This window comes from Acinonyx jubatus, chromosome B2 (assembly GCF_027475565.1).
Source record: "Acinonyx jubatus isolate Ajub_Pintada_27869175 chromosome B2, VMU_Ajub_asm_v1.0, whole genome shotgun sequence".
In the NCBI taxonomy this organism is placed as follows: Eukaryota; Metazoa; Chordata; class Mammalia; order Carnivora; family Felidae; genus Acinonyx; species Acinonyx jubatus.
The window spans coordinates 60,781,716-60,804,828 of NC_069385.1; the positions used below are offsets into that span (position 1 = coordinate 60,781,716).

Sequence of the window (23,113 nt, forward strand, 5' to 3'; positions counted from 1 at the left end):
ACCCCCAGCTCAATTTCCGGAAAAAAGAAGTGTAAAAACTATGCGCTTCCTTGACTGCAGGCAGCCACAGGCTCCTGTCCTCAGAATGCGCATCAGAGTTTTCCAGCTACTGTTAATGTTTGAAAAATTCGTTTCTTTTCAAGTGTGCAGTATCGGGCACCTGGCTGGCTCAGTCGGTGGAGCTGGAGATTCATCTCCGGGATGTGAGCTGGAGCCCCACGTTGGGTGTAGAAATTAGTTGAAAAAAATAAAATCTTTTATAAAAGAGTGTGCACAGCTTAAGAAGTACTCTTGTTTCGCAGTGATCAACTCAAGGTGCTATTAGACTGTGGTTTCAAAATCTGGGTGGAAAACATTATCCAGAATACTTAGAGAAACTACCTAATATCCATCACTTTCATTTTTCAGGTTGGTGACTTTTTCTTTTTACTTTCCTTTTCTTTCCTTTTTTCTTTTCTTTTCCTTTCCTTGTCTTTCTTTCTTCTTAAATATTTAACCATTGAAGCTAATTTTTTAAACATTTCAATGGTCATTTCAGTTAGGTGCCTGAGAAGCAGTATCTAGGAAAAAGCCTGCTTTGTTTTACATAAAATATCTTATACTTTCCAAACCGTCCTGATCAAACAAGTGAATTATACTGTAAATTTTAAAAACATTAAACATGGCTTTTTTTTTTTTTGAGGTTCCTTCTATTCTTTGTTTCCTAGCCCACTTGTCCCGTCCAGTCGAAGTTGTAAGGGGCCCTTTTTTGTGCCTCAACATCAAAATACCTAAATGTGACAATAAAATGGGACTAGAGCAGGGTTTACTTACATACATGGAATAAAATGTTAGTATTTCCCTAAATTCTCCTTCTCAGTGATAGAGAGTGAACATCTGGATATAATATACTGAGATACTCAAGTGACCATCTTCAGATTTTGCATCTTGATTATAAGTATAGCATTCATCTTGACCTTGGCCAATGAGCAAAATCCGTGCCTGTGCGCGTTGTACCGTTGTGTGTATGTGGTAGCCTGTGGAAGCCTGTAAAAGTGCATGTATGCGTTCCTAGCAGTCTGTAAAAACAAAACAAAACAGAACAAAAAAAGTGTGCTACGGAAATGAGGAAGGGGCGACAGAAATGACTCTAGTTTTGCTAAGATACTCGAGCAGCTGGGCTCAGAGAAGAGTTACCAAAAGGCAGGATAGAAGTCTCTGCCCGAGCAAGGTCGGCGTCACAATGCGCCCGGGCGGGAGCCGCTACACTGAAACCCAGCTCCACCGTTTGCACCGGAATTCCGCTGGACCTTCTGGTTCTTTCCAACCCAAAGGTTCTGTTTCTCTAGTTTGGACTTTGCCCGATGTTGGGAGGGGTCCCGCGGCCCTCGGAGGCCCCCTCCTTGTGGCTCCGGGAGCGCGCAGCGCTCGGGACTCCGCACGCACAGGCGCGTTGGTTCTCAGATCAGCCACCGCGGGCACGCCTTGCCCCCTAGTCTAGAGCCTTGGGCGGCGCCGGTCTTGGCGTCGGAGCGGGCTAAGGGAGGGCTCCAAGCGGGCAGCATCCGGAGTCGACCCAGAGGCAGAAGAGACTCCCAGGGGTACAAGGTCGCGGTGACGCTAGGTAGTTTGCCTTCCTTGGTCGAGGGTAGGAGGATGTTTGTTTCTAGATCTGCTCTGGTTTCTTCCTGTATTAGGATTACGTTCCGGGGTTGCTAGACAGTGCCCCAGGGCCATAGGGCTACATTTTGAGATATCCGCGCAAGAAGGCAGAGGCCTAGACCTCTTAAGAGTTCTTTGGTGTTGGTGGGCATGAGCCCATCTCTTTCTCTTCTGGGGCTTTCCCCCTCACCTTGGCAAAGAGGTGGGTAGGGCTAACTTCTTACACTCAAGAAATTAATTTAAAATTTCTCACGCTAGAAGCGAACGCAAATTTTTCAGAACACGTGGGAGGCACCTGCAGTTCCAGTTCACGCCCCTCGCTGGCCTGAGGCTCTTGCAGGGCCGGCGGGAGGGGTCGCCGGGAGGGTGTGAGGCCGGGTCCCTGCGCCCTGGCGGGGGAGGGCGAGCAGGAGCCGCATTCCGGCTTCAGCCTAGGTTCAAAGATTAGAAAAACAGGTGTTACGTCGCCATGCTAATTCACTCACTCGGTAAACGCGGCTCAGACAGTTGTGTGCGGAGGACTTAGCGAGGGGGCCGGCACCACATGGCCGTGCATTCACTTCGTTTATTAAACATCTACTCGGTTCATCGACTTCTGAGCTTCTCTGGGACCCTGGGACAGCCCGCTTGGCCCCCCAGGATGTTATGTTTGGTGTGAAAACTTGCACACTCATTTTATCCATTTTGCTTCTGAAGGCAAAATACTGCCTTTCTTCCGGTGAAACGCGCTGTGTATAGGAAGCCGGCACCTCCTGACTCCCCCGCGCTTCTCTGCCGTGCGCAAGGGTTTCAGACCCTTATGAAGCACTAACACACCTGCACACTGTTTGAAGGGCAGGTAGGGTTTACAGGAACCAGTAACTTAACCGAAATTGTCTCCAGAATACAGTCGGAATAGGAACTGCTTCTTACTCTTAAAGTGCCATGGCTGCGCCTGGCCTCTCCATCTTACCAGTAAGATCTGTCCAGATTGAGGGTCGGGGGTAGAAGGGTCACGGAAGGGGTTTTTTCATCCTCCGCAAACACGCACCTTTTCTATCTACATGCAGTGGTTAACTTCATTTTATCTTGTCTTTCTGGAAGGTCGTGATTAAGAGAGCCACAGTACCTCTCTCTGTATTCTTCCTCCTCTCTTGCTAGGAGCTTATCATTAGGTAGAGGGAACCCTCGCAGGGCCAGGTCTCTAAGTGGCTGCAGCCTCCGAAGAAATAACTCCTTCTAAATTAAAGCCCATTAACTAGATTCCAGTTTTGAAACACCTATAAAATCTGTATGTTTAGTATTTCCTTATTCTTTCTATCCATTCACCTCTTCTAGCCAGGTGTTTCCCAGATGTGTAAATATCTCCAGAAAGCTCCCGTTGTCGTCCTGCGAGCTTACTGCCATCGGGCGGCAAGGAGGTGGCAGATGTCTGCATTTCTGAACAAACACTCTTAAAGTTGTTCCGAATATCAGAAAAAATGGCACCTACCCTTCTTCAGAGTATGTGTTTTCTCGGCGGCAATTACTGCCACAAACGAGAGGACGAGTGCAACATTATTGGTGTTCTTACTGTCTTTTGTCACCGATGAAACAACTGCCCCCAAGTGTACCCACGGGAGAAGAACCGTGGTCACCATCAGCACCAAAAAACAAACAAACAAAAAAAAAAAAAGCGGGGAATCGCATGTGTAGGGAGTGATTCCAAACAGAAGTCATTATTTGGGGAGGGGGGAGCAAATAAACTTTCCCCCGTTTCTAGGTGTTGTCTTTCCTCAGATGACAGAGAAAAGGGCGATTCAAATTAGAGGGTCTCTTAAATATAATGTGTCAGCAGTAATACTTACAAGCGTTTGTTTAAAGGGTCCTGTTGGGGGAATTGTGAATGTTGTAGATTTATTCATGCAAGGAACATTCATTTATCCAATTTTGCTTCCTGAAACAAAACCCAACAAAGAAGGCTTCGCTCTCATTTGAGATATCTATCTCTGTATCAACCACTCTGTCTGATTCTATCTTGGCCTGAAATGTAACCTCTTTCCCCCCAGAGTCCCCTATCTGCGTCCCATAGGACAACTCCACGGCTAAGCTTTCCACGGTGAGCAAATCAGCCCCCAAACTCGAGCCATTTCGGAAAAGACTCTTTGGGATTAAAGACAGGTGTATATTATCTTCTCTGGCGACGAATTCGGGGTCGCTGTGGTTTCAGAGAAACGTGAACACCGGCCCCGCGCAAGCAGTGGGCCCTGCCACTTGCCCACGGAACGGCGCGGCCGCCAGGTCGGCCTCCGGGCCACCCGCGCCCGCAGTCTGGGCGACTCCAGCCTTCTCGCCGGGAGCCCCAGCCCCCTGGCCCGACCTCTGCGGCCTCAGGCCGCAGCCCGCCGCTCTCGGACGCGCGGGTCACAGTGGGCCCCGCGCTCTGGGCTGAGTGCGCAACCACGCCACCCCTGGGAGAGCAGGGGGCGAGGGTCCTGCGCAACACGCGCGAGGCCACTGGAGGCCGGGAGCAGCGGCGGCCGGGCTTGTCAGGAGCGCTGCAGCCACGCGGGGAGCTGAGAGGCGAGCCGGGAGCAGCCGCGCGCAGGGGGCGCTGCGGGGCGTGCTCGCGTCACTCAGCCCGGCCGGCCAATGAGCGCGTCGCCCCGCGGCACGCCGAGCCAATCGGAGGCGAGGAAGTTTGTGAGTGGCATTAAGGGTGGGCGGGCGAGAGGGAGCCCGGGAGTGAAGTTGAAGCTAAACCCCGTGAGCTATAAAGAAGTTACAGGGGGGCGTTTTCGGCTTCCAATTAGGAATAATACTGGCTTCGTAGCAACTACCGAGGAGGAGGATTCTAAAACCACCTCACCCGTCCCAAAGACCGCATTCCCCTCCTTTTCCCACGCACCCCTCCCCCAATTCATGACCGAGAAAAGAAAAGGGAGCTGCTCCTCTCTGCCGGTGGGAAGCCGAGAGGCCGGCGGAGTTGGACGGTAGGCATGAGTACAATTAAGAGGTGGACGCCTCTGCACCCTTTGCAGTCAGCGGGGACTGAAGGTAGGTGAAGCGGAAGACACCTTGCGCCCGCCCAGAGGCACCCGCAGCTCTACGGCGGTGGGGGAGAGGCCGGGACGCCTCCCACCGCCCCCCTCTCAGTGCCTGCGAGGGGCTGTCGTGAATGTGCCACCTGTTAACCTGGCGCTGCCGCGCCCGGCGTGTTGCCGCCCCCACTGGGCAGGGAGAGCCCCGGGTCGCCTTGGGAGTCCCGAGGGACTTGATGTGTAAGCGCCACTTTTTGAGGAATCCTTGAGACTCGAGACCCAAGTTAGAAAGGTAGCCAAATTCCAGATCTGCCAAAGCGGGGGGACTGAAAGGCGGCCCCAGCGCTGTGGAGGAATTCTGATTTGCGGAAACCTGCTTTCCTGGGATGTGCGCCTGGCCTGGGCGCGGGCACGGGGACCAGCGACTGAGGGTCTTCTCAGGGTCTTCAAAAATATGCATTTTGTTGTTTGGGTAACTTCCCAGGGGGGCTGGAGAATGTGGCTGGCTTGGATGAGAGGATGCGAGCATTATTCGCAGGAGGCTCAGTCTCGCTATTGATTCCTCCATTTCTTATAAAACAAACAAACAAACAAACAAACAAACAAACACACCCAGCCTGGACAGGCGCCTACCCGGCAGTTTTTCGGAATTCAGGCGAGTGCATGAGTGATTGCGGAGCTGCAGATCTCTTACGCTCTGATGCTGTTGTCTTCACAGTGGCCTGAAAGAGTTGTCCGGCATTCCCGTTCTTCCCAAAGGGGCTGGGAGCTGCCTCAAATGCCGCGGGACTGAAGAGCAAACGTCGGGGATTATTATGTCGATTTTCCGGGGCCCGGGCTCCGTCGCGCGGAACAGAAGAAAAGCCTGGCTCCTCAGGGGTCCCGCCGGCATTTGATATCCAGAGACTCCTAGGATTGCCCCGATTGCGTGGATCAGCAACTTTCCTACACTCTCGTCCCGTATTTTTAAAGAAAAGTATTTTCTGTTCGCTGCGTTGGTCTTTTACTGCCATCAATACCCTGAAGCAAAGATTTCAGCCTCTTCATTCAAAGTATGCCTTATATTTTTGTCAAATATGATCTCTAATTGAAAGTTTATTTTTGCTTTTGGATGCATCTGTGGAGCTCATGTTGTAAGAAGAAAGGGGGAACGAGACACAATGAAAGAGAAGTCCAAAAATGCTGCCCGGACTAGGAGGGAGAAGGAAAACAGTGAATTTTATGAACTGGCCAAATTACTGCCTTTGCCCTCGGCTATCACCTCACAGCTGGACAAAGCATCCATAATCAGACTCACGACCAGCTATCTCAAAATGAGAGTAGTGTTCCCAGAAGGTAAGTGACTTTGCCCAGATGAAATTTCAAAGGCAGAAGGAGTAGAGATTTGCCAGTGAGTGAGCCTACACCACTGAACAGAGAAGTGCGGTCACACATGCATACATACTCTCTGCAAAGGGAAGTTTAGCATGGCTGCTTGACTGTGGACCTCTCTGAACTTAGAATTCCTGTTGCCTTTTTGTGGCTCTTTCTACTTCCCCATTAATACTTTCTCTCTAGTCCATCGGATATGTTTGGTTGGGAAGCAGCCCAACAGTGCTTTTGTCAACACTTCAGATACTGAGCTCGATTGAAAGTACAACTAATCCAAACATGACTTTCTTTTTTTATTCCTCTTGTTAGAATTGTATCTAGCAGAAAGCCGGAACATTGCCAAATTCTTCTATTTTTGCTACATATAGATAGACCCACGTACATGGAGCTAAGCCAGACAATAATTTCTCTATATGTTTACAATTATGCATTTGAGCACCAGGCATATTTGCGAACAACTATGTCCTGAATTTACCCAGTCTCTTGATTGTTTATAGCAAATTTAGTCTGGGTTTTGAGATATTCGCAGATTCTGAAACTAACTCTGGGGCTTGGTGATTTCCAACTCTGGGCTTGATATTATCTCTGAGATAATAGGCTAGGACCCAAACACATAAGGTTGAATTAAGAAGACTAGCCCGCTTAGAAAATATCTTCTAGGTGGAAGCTTGGCAAAACTGATCCTGGGAAAACTGTATTATAAGGCCCAGAAGGAAGAACAGCTGAGCTGGTCATGATTTAAAACATGTATTTAGATTATAAAGATTCACAGTGTGAGGACAGAGCAGCCTCCAAAGAACACTGTCCATTTATACTCACTAGGAAAAGGACACTTCCCTCTTCCATTTCCCCATCCTTTCCTTTACCCACATTCAAATAATATGAACAAATTTTAAAAAAATTTAGATGTGTCTTTGTCAGAGGAGAGAGATTGGGAAATACAAAGGAGAGAATCCTAAACAAACAAAAAATTCCAAGAGAAAGAACCCTGTTTATTTACAAATCGGAATGTCTTATTTGACCCGCAGAGGTTTATGTTATTGTTGATTTGGGGTCCTTGGGGTTTGTTGTTTTCTTTTAAGGAAATAGGGGGAAGGAAATATAGTCATTATTGGGCTTGGAGTTTCACTTTGTTTGATTTTGACTAGAAGTTATTATCTGAATCAAAACCTTGCAAATCATGCTGACAAATTAGGAGCAGTAAAGGAAAACTTTCAAATCATAGTTCAGTTTTACCCCAAAACTACAAATAGTGTTATAGTTGTTGAACAATCTCAGTTGACCGTGGAAACCACAGGAGGAGAGGAATCAAAACCTAAAGTTCCTGAAAAGTTAAAGAAAAAGAAAGGAGGGGGAATTTATATACTAAAAACCATATTTCCCATTCAAACTGTGCTGAGAATTGCTAGTGGGAAAACTATTATGCCACACTGCCTTCTGTTTAAAAAAAAAAAAAAGAGATCTCGTTGTCTTTTATACTGTCAGCGCCTACTTTATAAAAATAAAGCTATTGCGAACTCGGCTGGCCGCGCTGTTCCTAACAGGATTATTAGCAGTGATTTGTCAGCCCCTGCGGTCTCAGTGGGCTCCCTTTCTGCGTGATTTCTAACGGGTCTCGTCAATTATCGGTGCCGAAGTCGCTCGCTGTTTGATCAGAAGAAGCATATGGTGTTGCTTGTGGGGCTGCGAGTAATCGCGGGAGAAGAATAGCGGGTCGGCGTTCAGGGCGGGCACCGGGAGAGGGATAGGAGCGCCCGGGGAGTCGCCGGGCCAGGGGCGCCCGTCTTTGTCGTGCAGACCCGGGCAGGCGCGGCCGCAGGGTATTGGGTTGGTTTCGGTTGTTTTGATTTTGTTTTCTAAGAGAGCAAGCTTTCTTGTTTACTTGAGTGCGAACTCCACAAATTATAAATCGCGTGATAAATAAGAGGAACAGAAAGTAAACTCTCTCAGCCAACTTCTCATTTGTAAAGAGAGCACTGGCGAAGACTCCCCCTGGAGTCCCCTTGGTGGCTGGGCTGATCCCCTGTGGCTACTTTAACCGCGACTGTGCTTTCTGCAGCCCCCGTTCACCTTCTTCCGGAGCCCCAGGCCCCTCCCTCTTCTCCCTTCCTCAGAGGCTAGTGTGAGTTTATGGGGAGGAGGGGATGGACGATGTGTGAACTCTGGGCACATCATTTATTTCTCCAGCTACTGTTGAGCTCATAACTCACCGGCAGCCTCCACCCGGTGAGTTAGACGGGGTCATCCGAACAGCTGGCTCCTAGAGATGAGGTTTTAGTGAGGATAGATTAGCTTAAAAAATCCAAAACCCAGACACAGCCCTTTAAAATATAAAACAATAACAACACACACACACACACACACACACACACACACACACACACACAAAACCCAACATCTTTCAAAGGAGTGATATAATCACAAACAGCAAAACCAGGCACAACCTGCAGAGGGTGCCAAATTTGGGTTCAGCTGTGGACTGAAGGAGGAGAGTAGACAAGATTGGGTCCATGGCAGTGGGGGGAAACTGAGCATTTTATGTAAAGGTTATCTTTTTAGTGATGAGAAATGGAAAGAATTTGTTTGCAGATGTAGTCCATTGTTACACCTATCTAGATGCCATTCCAGCACATAGTAGGTCTTAAATTTTGTCCTAAGGATGGAGTAAAGACAGCTCTTTCATCATGGTAAGCTTTCTGTCACATGTAACATGGATTTTTGCAATGTATATAATCTAAAATAATTATAAATCTGGTGACATCTTAGTTACAGGCACAACAATGACTATAAAACCCCACTGTTTCAGCTCAGATTACATTTCATCTACAATACCCTTTAATATCAAGAGGCTTAATCAACAAAGAGAAATCTTTCCATACTTATATTTGAAAAAATTTACAAAATATTCTTAAAATATAGCTAATTCTCCATCACTACATATAGTTTACCCCCTGGGTTCTGGTAGATTCTTTGGGCAAACTTCAGTTTTTACTTATCTGAGTAGATAAAACTGAGCTGTTGAAAGAAAGATGAAAGGAGGGGGTGGAAACAGAGGAATGGAATATAGGTACCTGAAATAATTAAAAATAAAGCATTAGATTGGAGACTTCATACTAAAAAAAAAGAAAGGAAGATTACTGTGAAATCGTTAAAACTGTGTATCTTCCATTGGCAACATATCCTATTCTAAAATAGCCTTGCAAAGAAAAAACTTGAGGCATCTAGAAATGTGTAAGTCTTTGGTGTTACCAAAGCCAGAAAGGCAGGATTAAAAAACAAAAAACAAAAAAAAGATAGTGTGACTTCATGTGCAATATTGGACAAACTCAACTACAAAGTAATATATATTTGCTATCCAGATAGAATACAGTTTTGGCTAAGGGTGTAGTGGCTTGCTGAGTAACCTTTGAAAGGATCAGACATGTTTTCAAATCTATAACCATTCAGAATCTTGGTAACACCACACTGCCGTATCATTGTCAAGATGTCTTGGGAAAATAAAAATAATCACAGAATTGAAATTAGTAACTGTGCAGGAAAGAGTCTCTACAAAGGCTGGAAGGACAAGGATGATTAAACAAACCTCCACAGACCCTTTCTATAATATTCACCTCAAGACTGAAATCCTTAATCGCCTTATATTTTTTCGAGGCCGGGAACTGAAAGAGAAAAAGAGGCCCCATTTCCCACGTGGATGGATGATTTAAGGCTGTTTTTCTTGCTGCTCGGGGAAATGATTGAGCATTAGGTTTCCATGTTTATTTTCCTACAGAAGTTTTTCTCATTTAAAAGCCTTTAAGCCCAGTTTACCCTCCACGCTGGTTTTCTCTGTTTAATTCCAGTTTTGATGTTGACTTAAAATGTAGAGTGCAGAACTAAACTCTGCACAGAGCATTTGCAAGGCAGATTTATGTGCTAGAAATTGTAGATCAGATCAATGAAAAAACACTTTTCTTTCTTTAAAGGGAACGATCACTAATAAAAACAATACAGCAAAACAATCCCGTAAGCTATAGCGGGATGCTTTTAAGCAGGCTATAATCACATACTTTAAGTTAAAATCGGGTTAAATTTCCAGAGGACAAACGTATTTTCTAGAAGAGTTATTTTTCAATCCTGGGGAAATCCTGGCACCTTGGAGCTTTTGCTGACACAAAAGTGGACACAATTCGAACCCATGGATGATTGCCGCACCTCTCCATATCGGCACAGATATTTCTCAAGAGAATGAGGTTTAGACCCAACTAACACCTGATGCTTTTAGCTGTCCACCCATTGCCAGTCTCGGATTTATGGAGTTTTAAATTTTGCGTGGGGGAAGGGAACCCTCAAGGATTTAGCAATGGGCCTGCTAATTAGAAAGTACTAAAACAGTGTTTGAGAAGTGCGGGACAAACTTTCTTCGGGTAGTCCCATCCTGGAGGCGGGTCCTCCAGCGCGGAATCGCTCCACCTCGGTGGTGCGCTGGGGAGCAGAGACCGAAACCTTACAGAAGACTCCACCGCGCTTCTGGTACGCACCAAAGCACGCAGCGGGGAGAAGCACGTTATCATGCTGCCCGCAGGCCAAGCCCGCGCGGTGCGGCTCATTCTGTCCCAGCCGCGGGTGGCTTTAGCTGAGGGTGCGCCAGTTCGAGGTCTCCGCATGGTCCAGACCAGGTCTCTGCTCTCCCAAGGTTCAAGGACGTCTCAGCGAGCCTACCCCAAGCAGAAGCTGGGCCGGTGCGGGCGTGTGCCCTCCGTCATTAGTGCTACCTGGGCCACTGCTCCAAGGACCGGCCGTTTTTTAAACCTGAAGCCGAGATCCTGCCCGAGCCCGCAGCCAAATAGAACGCGGGCGGCAGATCCCTGCGCAGCGGGGTTTTCGCGTCCGTCCACCTGCGCCTGCCTTTGGGCTCTGGCATTGCCCCTCCCGGCCACTTTTGAAGACCTGGATCCCTGGGGCGACACCGCTTGACGTTTTTCAGCGTCATGCAAGGGGCACTGCTGTCAAACCCGCGTCCAGTTTCGTCCCACGGTTTAGTTGGGACCAGGCTGGAACACACCTGTCCCTCGTTACTGCTGTTCCTGTTCTTTTCGCTGCAGGCCAGACGCCGACAGCTTGGCTGGCCTGCTCGCTCCCGACCTGGAAGCCTAGCTCCAGCGCCAAAGCACAGCGAGGGTGCAGAGTCAGTGTTGTGACCATCATTCTCCACCCCAGATTTAGTACTAACATTAGTGGATTTCCCGGGTGCGGCCAGGGGCACACATGGGAGAGAAGAGCCCACACTGCCACTGTGGAGTGCAGACACACGGGAGTGCAGGGGTCTGGGCGGCTGCGCGGGACAAAGCTAGGTCCCGCGCAGCTATCGACACCATCACGAGGTCCGCCGCACCCGCTAGGTGGCTGGAGAGGGCCTTGAGCGGGGAGGGCCACAGCGCCCACAGTGGACGCGAGAAGCAGCCTCCTACTCAGGGACCGGTCCAGGCGCGCTGTCTAGTCTAAGGGCGACCAATCTCCGTCCCTCTCTTCCTCAGAGCCTCTGAGGCCGCCAGGTCCCTAACACGAAGGCTGTTAGGTTGCTGGACAGGTGCGGTGGGGGGAGGTTTGGACAACATGCCCTCAGCGAGGACCCACTGGCCTTGCAGAAAACCCAAGCGACTAAATAATCCCCTCTGGGACCCGAAGAGGGCTTTTGCCACCTCAGTCACCAAGTTGTGGTCAGATCCCGGGACTGCTCGTCCAGCCCCACTCCCACCCACCCTCGTATTGCCTAAAAGGTATATTGCAGTCTGTCAGTCGGACGAACCTTTCTGGGGACTACTACAAGGGGGACACATTTCTATTGAGATAGAGTGTTTATTTATTAAGGGGGGGGGGGAAGAACAGTGGAACAATCCCTTCTCTTCCTCCTCTTCCTGTCTGACTGAAAGAGGCGATGATGCCAGGTCTGTAATCTATATTTTGTCAAGGGTATGAAACTCATTCCGAAGGAAATGCTCGATCAATTTATTTTTGCTGCTTGTAATAACACAGCTGGATGATGCTTTGAGCTCAGGCTAGACTGGGGCTCATCATTCATTCGCCAAGAACGGGCCTAAATTGTGCCTGTGGGATTAGGTCAATTTTAGTGGATCTACTTCGCCTCATTTGGTTACTAATTGGTTTCTTGTTTTATAAATCGAAATCTCATTTTCAGGAAATTACAAAACCCGTGCAGTCAGTCCATTGAGGTAATCCTTGGGTCAGGGGGTATTTAAATGGAAATGGCTCAACCGCGCACTGAGGGTAAGAGTGAAACTTCGCCCGGGGTTTTCACATGAAATGTGAGCTAGCCCTTTAGATCCATAATAGATACATCCCTTCTAATGCTACTTATGTAAATATGATAAACCAGACTTTAAGGGAAGGGGGGGCAGGGAGAAGCAAAATTTATCTGCTAAGGTTAATGTGGCATATCTTGGAAATCTTCCAAAATAGATTATGTTTTCCTTTGTCTTCGGCCACTTTAGCTGGGGAAAATCCTTTTGTCTAAAACCCGATTTAGTTATCGCCTCCCTCACAGAGCTCCTTTTCTCCTTTGCAAAACCCCGTTCCCTCGGCCTCACCGAATTACAAGAGAATCTTTAGATCTTGTTCCCACTGTAATCCTGCCGCAAAGGGAGCTGGTTTCCTCCTCATTTTAAACAGACAATCAAAGGATTTGTGAATTTTCTGCGGTAGGTCAAGTGCAGAAACGAAATCTCAGCTTACCCCCCTCGCCAACTGAAATTGGGCGCGGGAGCGCGTCACCGCAGGCCGGAGGTGACGGTTCCGGGGAGAGGGGTCTCTGGCCCACTCCAGGATTTTCGGGAGGCGGAACCCTTGACCGGGGCTACAGAAGGTGTCCTGGACAGGCTGAAGGGCGAGCTCAGCCCTAGGATTAGGTCAGGAAAGCCTGGCAGGTAGACGAAGGCAGCCAGTGCCTTATAAAACATTAACCCAGACAAAACCGTGTGACGGAGATTTCAACCGAGAACGTAGAGAAGGCAATGCTCCGTGAAAGCAAAAGGTTCCTTAAAAGGTGTGGGGGTGGGGGCAGGAGAGGGCGAGGGCGGCCCTTAGTAACCTGCGCCAGGCCGGCTGTTTATTAACCTGCTGGGAAGTCTTATTTTTCCCCGGTAGGCGCATACTAATGAGGCCGCAACCTGAGAAAACAAACAGCCGAGGCTGGCGCTGGGGGTTCGGAACCAATACTTAACTCCGAGCCCAGCTCGGGGACTGTCAGATGATTCGGGTCGGAAGGCCGTTCCCGGGCTGTTTCCAGCCGATTTGGGAGGACTTCATAATTTTAGAATAAGGGCATTTGTTGGCCCCAAGCGCAGGCTTCGCACCCTTCTGGAAGACAAGATTCCAGACGCAAGGAGGCCTCGGCCAGCTCCCAGCGGGCGGGAGCGCCCCGGCCCTCCGCCCCCGCAAAGCTTGGCCCTTTCAGGCCTCGGCCGGGCCGGGTGTCCACGGGCCAGCGCCACCCGCGTCCCTAGCTCTCCCAGCAGGATCCTATCCCCCTTCCCCGGTTTGGCTCTCCCCAACCAAACCAATCCCCCCACCCCCGCCACTTCTGGGTGGGTATGTGTGAGCTGCAATGAAAAAATGACCGACCGCGCGGTGCCCGAAACCCGGAAGGAGGATAGCTTGGCCGAGACCCGAGGAGCGAAGGGAAGGTGACAAGGCGAAGGGGTGTGTACAGGTGGCTGTGTCGGAGGCCCTCCCGAACAATCCAGAAGGACCAAAGCGATTAGGGCAGTGGAGTCACTCCAGGGAGGGAGGCTAGGGCGGGCTAAAAGAGGCAGGGGGGATTGACTAGAGGCGAGGGAGGGAGAGGAGTGCAGCCGCGGGCGGGGAGCATCAGTGTTTGCAGAGCGGTGGGGAAATCGTTAGATTTATTTAGATGTGCAAACATCCAGAAAGACCCGATTCGAGCTTAAGGGGCGCTCATGGTTACTCGTTACCAGGGTTTTGATCGCTTGCTTTGGAAGCAGCTCCTGGCCAACACATTTTAAGAGTCCAACTCCATGTTTTATTCTGAAAGATCCGCCCTCACCCCCATATTACAATGCGAGCGTGTTTGTCATTGTGTACTTCATAGTGATTCGTACTTTAAAGCAGTAAATCAGTAAATCACACCCCCTTTGTCATGTTAAACCTTGTTTAATGGTGTAAAAGAGTTTACCTAGTTAAATTAATTTCAGCAGCAACACTTTTAAAAAATATTACCTGTAAGTAGTTATGGGTAGTACAACCTCTTCCTCAAGTTTCTTCTGCCTTATTATTTTTTTCTTTCTGCAAACATGTACTACAGCAGACTCCCTTTTAGTTTTTTTTTTTTTTTTAATCAGCTACGGGTATCCAGAGAATATTATTTAAAAAGTTTTTTTTTTTCCAGAGAATTTTCTTTTTTAGGCATCACTAGGAGAAATTTCTGGCAAAGCCTGGAAAGATCTCAACGTGGTAACATCGAGGAGAGGAAGGGGCTGTCTTTGTTAATAGATGATACTTTTGTTAATAGAAGATACGTGGAGACTAGAGAAACTGAACGGTTCTCTATATCCAAAAGGAAACGAAAATATTGCCAAGATGGTGTTCGCACCTGAAAGTAAACTTCAAAAAAATAAAAAAGCCTACACTGTTTTGTTTTTGTTTCGTTTTGTTTTGTTTTGAGGGGCGAGGTTAGGTTGGGTGTGTAAGACTAGGGGTAGTGGGGAGGAAGCAGAGGAATAAGCATTGCTCAGGGATGTAGGTGCTGGAAGCCATCCACAAGCAAACGGATTTCTCCGAAGGGGATTAAAGGCAGAGGCCTAGGGGAGGTAACTGGCTGGAGAGCTCCGCAGCCAAAGAGAAAGAAAGCCCAAGGACCAGCTGGACTCAGTTCACAGCCTCAGGTATTCGCCGCGGCATTCGCTGGAGGCGTGGACATCCTCGGCCTCGTGATAAGGCAGATAATGAAGCTTTGGGAGAGAAATAGTCCCTCCCCCCTCTAAGCACAGTGGTGAACTTTCGCAAAAGTTACCGTTCGGGTGCCTTCGGCCCTTGCAAGGCACACACAGGCCGTCCTCAAACCCCGCCACGTGAGGTACCGCCAAGAGGGGTGCTCAGCCAGGGCTCTGCCCTCCCTGAGAAGCTCTCACCCGCCCCCCCCGAGAGGGAGTCTGACCTCTACGAAGTCCTTTTAAAAGCAGAGAGGGAGGGGCCGAAATTCACAGGCTCGCATCCTAGGCAGTAGTGGTGCCCGGAACTCCGACGGTATCAGTGGTGCGCGCGAACTTGCGTGCGTGCCATAACCGCGGCACTAGTCTCAAACTGCTAGCCAGGTCGGAGTCCCATCGCTAAAGGGTGTCTCTGTGTCTCCACAGGGCTCGGCGAGGCGTGGGGCCACTCGAGTCGCACCAGCCCCCTGGACAACGTAGGCAGAGAACTGGGCTCCCATCTGCTCCAGGTACCCGCGCGGCGGCACATAAGCTTCGAGGGCTCAGGTGCCTGGCCCCGCGCTGGGCTTCTTGTTTCTTAGGAAAATAGGATCAGGCCCAGACGTAGCCTTCTCGCAGCCCCTACAGCCCCTTGAAAATTAAAACGCTGAGCTCTTAACCTCGTTGGGTGCAGATGGCGCCTCTCGAGGCGGAGAGGGAGGCAAGGTGAATTGGCACGTTGGCTTTAGAGGGGAGTCCGGCAAGGCCCCAAATCAGGAAGGCCGTCTCGAGGGAGGGGGCGCCATTTGACACCATTCGGTTGAGAGAACCGAAGCGCGCCGGGCCGGCTGCAAAACAGCCAGAAATGAAGGATTTACACAGGAATAACGGGAATCTAGTAGAAATGCCCATCAGTGCTTTAAGCGCATACATTCCAGAGCCAGCTGCGTGTGCAGCTCTTTTCATCTTCTCCCTGTAGTTCGCGGGCTCTCCCCTGTCTCTCTATGAGCTCTCACCCCAGGCCAGCCCAGCCCAGCCCAGCGCGTGTACAGACCCTCGCGTACACACATAACACCTCCCCAGGTAATGAGTTTACCCAGGGCGGAGGCACCCATTACCGCGTTGTTTGCAGTGCGCCCCGTTTTAAATTGCCCGTTGCCCGCTTAAGTCGCATAGCAAATATTTAAAATAGCAAAACTCCCGGTGGCATTTTTAGGCTTGACACTTGTCTCCCACCTTCCACCCCCTTATTATTATCCTTGTCCGACCACCCCCCCCCCCCCCAGATCCTCTTGTGGCAGCCTCAAACCTAAGCAGCATGGCGGGGGAATCTGAGTTAATTCTTCCTCCTGGGCCAGACAGGACCAGCATCCCATGGCAGAAGTGCTGTGGCCTTCCCTGTCCCATGGCTACCTTGTCCCTCCCTCAGTGCCTGAAGCCAAAGAGATTTTAGTGTCACAGAGCAAAGAAAGGCCTGTGTAAGCATTCCCTCATAGGCCTGGTCTTCATACATCTGAATTCAAATAGAAAGGCATCATCACTCTCCTTTCTCAGGGACACTTTTCATCAGTTGTCTCTCAGCAATGCTCTCCCTGCCCCCAATCTTTCCATACTCCCAGCTGACTTTCCTCATCCATATAAACAAGAGAACAAAACCCAAACAATCTTTCTCTCCTTCTGGCTCTTGCCCAGTCTTCTTCCTCTTCTTCATCCCAAACTTCTGGAAGAATTTCATTACCCTCTCAATTTCCATCATTCACCCTGCTGCCCTCACTTCCACACCACTGCCGTCTGGCATCTCTCCTAACTGTTGTGCTCTGTACAGGCTCCACCACATTTTGATATCCAGCATAAGATGCGCATCTCTTATCCTACCTGACTTTGTTCATTGCACAAATATAGTAGGGCCAACTGTGTGCCAGACAGAAAGCCTTGCCCCCATGGAGTTCACATTCTAAGGAGAGCAGCCTTGCAAACCCACATAGGTACATTACATAGTATAACAGGTGGTGTAGGTGCTATGGAGACAAATAAGAATTGGGAGGGTGGGGACTGTGAGTAGTGCCACTTAAAATGGGGACGTTGCAGAGGACTTCACTGAGAAGGTGACATTTGGGTAAATACCTGACAGGGTGGCACTGCTTACTTGACATTCACCCTCTCTCCTTCAGTTTCTAAAGTAGCACAACTTCCTGGATTCTTCTCCTTCTCTACTTGCTCCTCTGTTTTGCCTACTGCTGTCTGGCTGTAAATGTTGGTATTCCTCCAAGGTTCCACCTCTGTTTCTCCTCTCACAGCTTCAGGGCCTCATGGGTGATCTGGGCCAACACCACAACCTCAACTTCATTCCTACATTTGCATGACTCCAGCTGGTTTCTCCAGTCTAGACACCCTTCTGAAGCTTCAGACTTATTTCCTACTGCCAACTGGAAATCTGCATATACCTGAAGTTTAGCATCTCCAAGACAAGAATTAATTACCTCCCTCCTCCAGACTTCCACTCCTACAAAAACTCACAATGCTTCCCTAAATTTTCAGTCTTGGCTAATGCTCTTACCCTCTACTCAATGACCTTGAAGTCACTCTCAGCTTCTCTCTCTGCCACCATAAACTCCACAGCTAGAACCATCTTTGACTTAAACTCTCCCTCTTCCTCATCACCCTGTGACCACCCAAGTTTAGGCTCAATCATCTCTGATCTCTTCATCCCACTTTTTCCTCCTGTAGGTCATTGTTCACATTCTACCACTGAAAAACAAAACAAAACAAAACAAAACAAAAAACGCACACACACACACAGACACACACACATTTAAACATGATATTTCTTTGCTTAGAAACTGCTGGAACCCTGATGCCTTAGGAGCATCTCCGAATTCTTCTGATTGATATCTCAAACTCTCCAAAAACCCAGCATCAGTGTACTTTCTCAGCCTATCTTTGGCACACCAAATTCGTTGAGCCTGAGTACACCAGATGTACCCTACCCCCCACCAGTCCCTGCCTTTGCCACGTCATTCCTTCTGCCTAGGATTCCTTTCCTCCCATCTCCAGTTCAAGCTTCCTCTTCAATGTTCTGCTCAAACCGGTCCTCTGAGGCCTCTGATTCTCCTCCAGGCCTCTGGGCCCCCACAGCACTGTCCACTCAGCTCTGCGGTCATTATATCTGTCTTTAGCCAGTCTCTGCCGCTGGACTTCCAGCAACTTGAGAGCAGGATCTGACTCATCCTTATGTCTCCACTGCCTGGACTGAAGCCTCATTCACAGAGATAAAGCGACAGTGAAAGTCTAAGATTTTCTTTCATGGAAAGCCTGTCAGTTTGATGCATCAGTGAAACACACACATCTACACACTATGGAACTACTCTGTGGACTTGCTACCCAGAAAATTTTCATTTCCTAACCCTGCCTCTCCCAGATTCTTTCTGGAGCTACTGGCCAGCTGCCTTCTGTCTAAAAACTTTTCAGACTACCAACACTTCCATATGGCTCAGTGCCCCTTTCCTAAACCCTGCAGGTACTCTTTCCATTATAGGATGCCACCACTATGGAGTCCTCCAAGACCGACTCAGGAAACTATTCTTTCTTTCAGTGACCATCAGCCCAAGAACTTAACCTACCTCTTATAATGGGCTGTGATCCTCTGCCCCCTATATTTGTGTGTGTATGCTACAGATATATGTCTGTATTGTCCATTTCAGTGGGTCATGAGTCTTGGAGGGCAGTACCCTTGCTCACCACTTTCTCTGGGTGTCTCCCAGTGTGCTGCATGTCCCAGATGCTTACATATTTGGAATGAACAAAAGAGGGGCTCTTGTGGCATATTTTCTATGCCCTATTTCCTGTCTGCTTCTCTCTATTCCATGTCTCTGTTCTTCTGGCTGAACATCTCTGACTTCTGCCCCCTACCCCAGTTTCTTCCCACAGAGGGCTCTCCATTCAACTCTGTTTCTATCTCCCCAGACCCTGGATGGCTTCATCTTTGTGGTGGCCCCAGATGGGAAGATCATGTACATCTCAGAGACAGCCTCAGTCCACCTGGGTCTTTCTCAGGTAGGTGAGTGGTCCACACCTCCAGCCTTCAATGCTTACAGCCAGAGCTGGAGGCCAGAGGTAAGGGGGTGGTGGTTCCCCAAAGCTTTTGTATGTGCATTTCTGGGACTGGAAATATCTCAGCTGGCAGGTCTGCTTCTCTCTTTTCCTCTACTTCCCTTATCCTTTGGCTTCCACCCTGAGCCCAAACAATGCTGTCTTTTGGAGTCTACCATAAGTCAAACACCATGGATGGTAGTTACATACCAATGCCTGATGTTTTTACCAGAACATTGCCGGGAAACTACGACTCTTCCTACTACCATTATAATTACTATTATATTATTATTTCCTCTCATAGATGAGGAAACCTAGCTTAGACTGCAGTAAGTAGCCAGCAGCAGAACTGGAATTAATACTCAGGGCTGACTCTAAAGTTCTGGCTCCTGTCGTCACAGGCCTGTAGACAGCCTGGTCCAATCTTCCAGCCCCACAAGGGTTGGAGAAGGTGATACCCCCCTCTTTACAGGTAGAGCTGACTGGGAACAGCATTTATGAATACATCCACCCAGCCGACCACGACGAGATGACCGCGGTGCTTACAGCTCATCAACCCTACCACTCTCACTTCGTCCAGGGTAAGGCAGTTGCTCGCCTGCACTACTTGGGTCCCTCGCTGCCACCGCCATTTGCTTCTGGCTTTTCCCCAATTAGCCAAGGTGGGACCTGGAGTCACACCAGCCGTCTCACATCCTTCGCCTCCCTCCTCCCCTCTCTCCCAGAATACGAGATCGAGCGCTCCTTCTTCCTCAGAATGAAGTGCGTCTTGGCCAAGAGGAACGCGGGCCTCACCTGCGGTGGCTACAAGGTGTGTGGCTGAGAGGGATGATCCTAGCAGCGTGTGGGGGAAAGTAGCAGAACCAGAGGAACTCGAGGGCGTGGGAGGGACATTTCTGAGTGCCCGACTGCCCCGAGGGCGTCCTCTGCAGGCATCAAAAAGCTCTGTCTGCCTGGGAGCACCTCAAGAGTTGTTGAACTTCCTGAACACTTGGGGACTACTAAGTTTTAAGACTTGGTTTCACTATCTGGGATACTGCTGGGCTGCAGGGACTCTTAATCTGGGGCTCATAATGGACCTTAGGGCTGTGTAAAACGTCTGAAATGGTCGGTAATTTTGGCGGATTCTTAGAGTTTACTCACAGCATCAGATTCCAACCCCCAGCGGGGTTAAGAACCAGAGCTTTAGCTCCAATTCAGGTTCCAGGGCCCCATGGGCAATTTTGATGAGTTAATGATGGCAAGGCCCATGCCTCTGTCTTTTTACAAGCTTCCAGGTGAGTTCAGTGTGGCAGGATAGACATTCCTTGAGACACTTTGGAACACCAATAACTTTGGACAACTCAGTGCAGGGGCATGGCCCGCATGGCGGTTTGTGGCTCAAGGGAGTCACAAAATGTTTCAATCGCTTACCCACCTTTTTTGGGATGTTTCCTGGCGGTGGCTGAGTCTCACCCCTTCATCCTCCTCTGCAGGTCATTCACTGCAGCGGCTACCTGAAGATCCGTCAATACAGCTTGGACATGTCCCCCTTCGATGGCTGCTACCAGAACGTGGGCCTGGTGGCTGTGGGCCACTCGCTGCCTCCCAGTGCCGTCACAGAGATCAAGCTGCACAGCAACATGTTCATGTTCCGCGCCAGCCTGGACATGAAGCTCATCTTCCTGGACTCCAGGTGGGTGGTCAGGTGGGAAAGGATCACCCTAGCAGGAGGATGGCCCTGCTCGGTGACCGAGAGCTCTTCTTCGACCTTCTGAGCCCATTTTGCAGATGAGGTGAAGTGAGGGCGGGCACCCAGGCCTGAGAGGACCGTGTGGGGTGGGGGGCATCCCCGCATCCTGCGCTCATCCCTCGAGGATTGCTCTCCCCAGAGTGGCGGAGCTGACGGGGTACGAACCTCAGGACCTAATTGAGAAGACGTTGTACCACCACGTGCACGGCTGTGACACCTTCCACCTGCGCTGCGCCCACCACCTGCGTAAGGCGCCACTCTTCCCGGCACAGGACGTCCCCCGCGCGGCCTGGGGAGGGGAAAGGGCGTGATTTACGTCCACAGTAAGCGGTCGGGGAGGAGCCCTGGTAGCCGGGTGGTGGTGGTGGTAGGTGACGCCCTTCCCTGTGGCTGCTCCAACACTGAGCCCCACCTTGTTTCCTTAATATCCGCAGGGAGAGTTTCTGAGTTTCTGGGGAAATTCCCCCAGGAGGGGTTTTATGCTCCCCACCTCCCACCCTCTGCAAGCCTCACTGAACATGGGAACAAAAACTGAGGCTAGGCCGGCCATTTGGCTCATATGCACAGACCTGCTTCAGCTTTTTTTTTTTTTTTTTAGCTTAATTTCCAGAAACAGGGAATATGAGCCTCGGAGTTCAGCTGCCCAGACGGTACCTTCCTTAGAAAATTGAGCGGAGGAATCCAATTTTAAGTGTCCCCCACCCCTTTGCTAATCTCCAGGGGCTGGAGAACTCGATGCAAATTCAGGGGAGAGACAATCCATTTGGGAACCTACCATTTGTCTCTCCCTCCTGCCTGGGGGCAGTCATTAGGGCCCATGGGGGACCTGCACTCCCACCGCCAGGATTTGTGTTTGGGCGGGCTCAGGAGCCGGCTGCTTCACCACCAGCTGCCTTCTGTCTTTCCATCAGTGCTGGTGAAGGGGCAGGTGACCACCAAGTACTACAGGTTCCTGGCAAAGCACGGTGGCTGGGTATGGGTGCAGAGCTATGCGACCATCGTCCACAACAGCCGCTCGTCCAGGCCACACTGTATCGTCAGCGTCAACTATGTCCTCACGTGAGTGCAAGTCTGGGACCTTCGCCCACGCTAGGCAACCCTGGTCTCCGAGAGGGCGCGGGCGGTGGGCACTGCTGGTTAGGCGAGGCTGGGGCCCCCTAGGATACCGCTTCTGCCCCCCCCCCAGTGCACTCTGTGCTGGGAGACTGCAGCTTGAGCACTTTCATCTTTATGAAGAGGCTTCCCTCGTTACATTCTAGGAAAAGATTTAGGAGTTTTTCCACCCACAGTCTACATTTGCTTTCTGCTCTCTCTTTTAACCTTTTAAGCGAACTCTGCATTAAATAAAACTTAATGTGGCAGAAAGAAAAGAGAGAGAGAGAAAGAGAGAGAAAGAGGAAAGGGTAGGACGTACGGAGCCATTTATGGTTAACAAAAAGGACATCTGTTTCACTTTTTCAAATCTGGGTTTGAAGTTCTTAATTTTAACCAGAGTCTCCAATCAAAGTTACGAGTTCTGAGAGAGTGATTCTTACGCTGAACCACAAAGAGGGTTTAAGTGACCAGGAGGGTTTGACTGTAACCTCCAGAAAGCCAAGGGACCCGACCCAAGGCTGCAAGTCTTCGCCGGCGCCCAGGCCTCGCGCGTTGTGTGACCGCGTCGCGTGGGAGGAGCCGGCCTGGCAGTGTCATCTACAGCCGGCCGGGTGGCCGCAGCGGCCGCGTTTGAGCTTTATTTCTAGAAACAATAATCGTCAGTGGCCCTCGGTGTGGCACTGCAGGCTGATCACGTGGCCTGGTGTGCTGCTAGTGAAGAAAGCGCCTTCTGTATAATGTTTGAATTGCCGTGGTTTGAAGCCTTTATGAAGAACTCTTTTGTGTGCACGGTTGCCTTTTTTTTTTTTTTTTTTTTTTTTTTTTGGTAGTCGCTGAAATTCTTGTGATTTTAGGGGACCTCAGGGGTTATTTACTTTGGAAGCATTGACACGCCCGGCACTTAGTAGAAATGCTATTTTCACATTAGGAAATTGGTTAAGGGGGTACTATTTGGAATCAGACTATCCTACAGGCCATGAGGACTAGATTCATTCCACGTTGTTTTAAATTGACAAATTAAAAATGTAGTGCTTGAAAATATTATGCTTGGCAATAAGACTATTTACTCTGTGCCCTGTTTAATAAGAAAATTTAATTCAATAGACTTGGAAAAATGAATTTGGTTTAGGTGAGGATTCAATATTCAAGAATAATAGCTGGTTATTAAGAGGAATCTTTTTTATTCCTTTCATTCAATAAGTGGTATTAAAATAAACACTATTAGGTTTTTGTAATAGCAAGAAGGCTGTGGATTTTAATAC

At 49.4% G+C, this 23,113-nt stretch overlaps 1 protein-coding gene across 7 annotated transcripts in view; it reads left to right on the plus strand.

Annotated features, from left to right (window-relative positions):
• Window positions 1-4,323: 4,323 nt before the first annotated feature.
• Window positions 4,324-23,113, plus strand: part of SIM1 (SIM bHLH transcription factor 1) — a 68,982-nt gene continuing 50,192 nt past the window's right edge. The window contains exons 1-9 of one of the 7 annotated variants that reach the window (XM_053222425.1): window positions 4,326-4,656; window positions 5,359-5,975; window positions 15,383-15,465; window positions 18,899-18,988; window positions 19,497-19,605; window positions 19,750-19,835; window positions 20,500-20,699; window positions 20,896-21,002; window positions 21,668-21,815. In XM_053222425.1, coding sequence (XP_053078400.1) covers window positions 5,801-5,975; window positions 15,383-15,465; window positions 18,899-18,988; window positions 19,497-19,605; window positions 19,750-19,835; window positions 20,500-20,699; window positions 20,896-21,002; window positions 21,668-21,815 — 998 coding nt within the window. In that variant the 5' untranslated portion in view covers window positions 4,326-4,656; window positions 5,359-5,800. Of the gene's footprint in view, window positions 13,710-15,382; window positions 15,466-18,898; window positions 18,989-19,496; window positions 19,606-19,749; window positions 19,836-20,499; window positions 20,700-20,895; window positions 21,003-21,667; window positions 21,816-23,113 lie in introns of all 7 variants that reach the window. The other 6 variants (XM_053222428.1, XM_027057198.2, XM_027057197.2 and 3 more) reach the window with 6 other exon arrangements.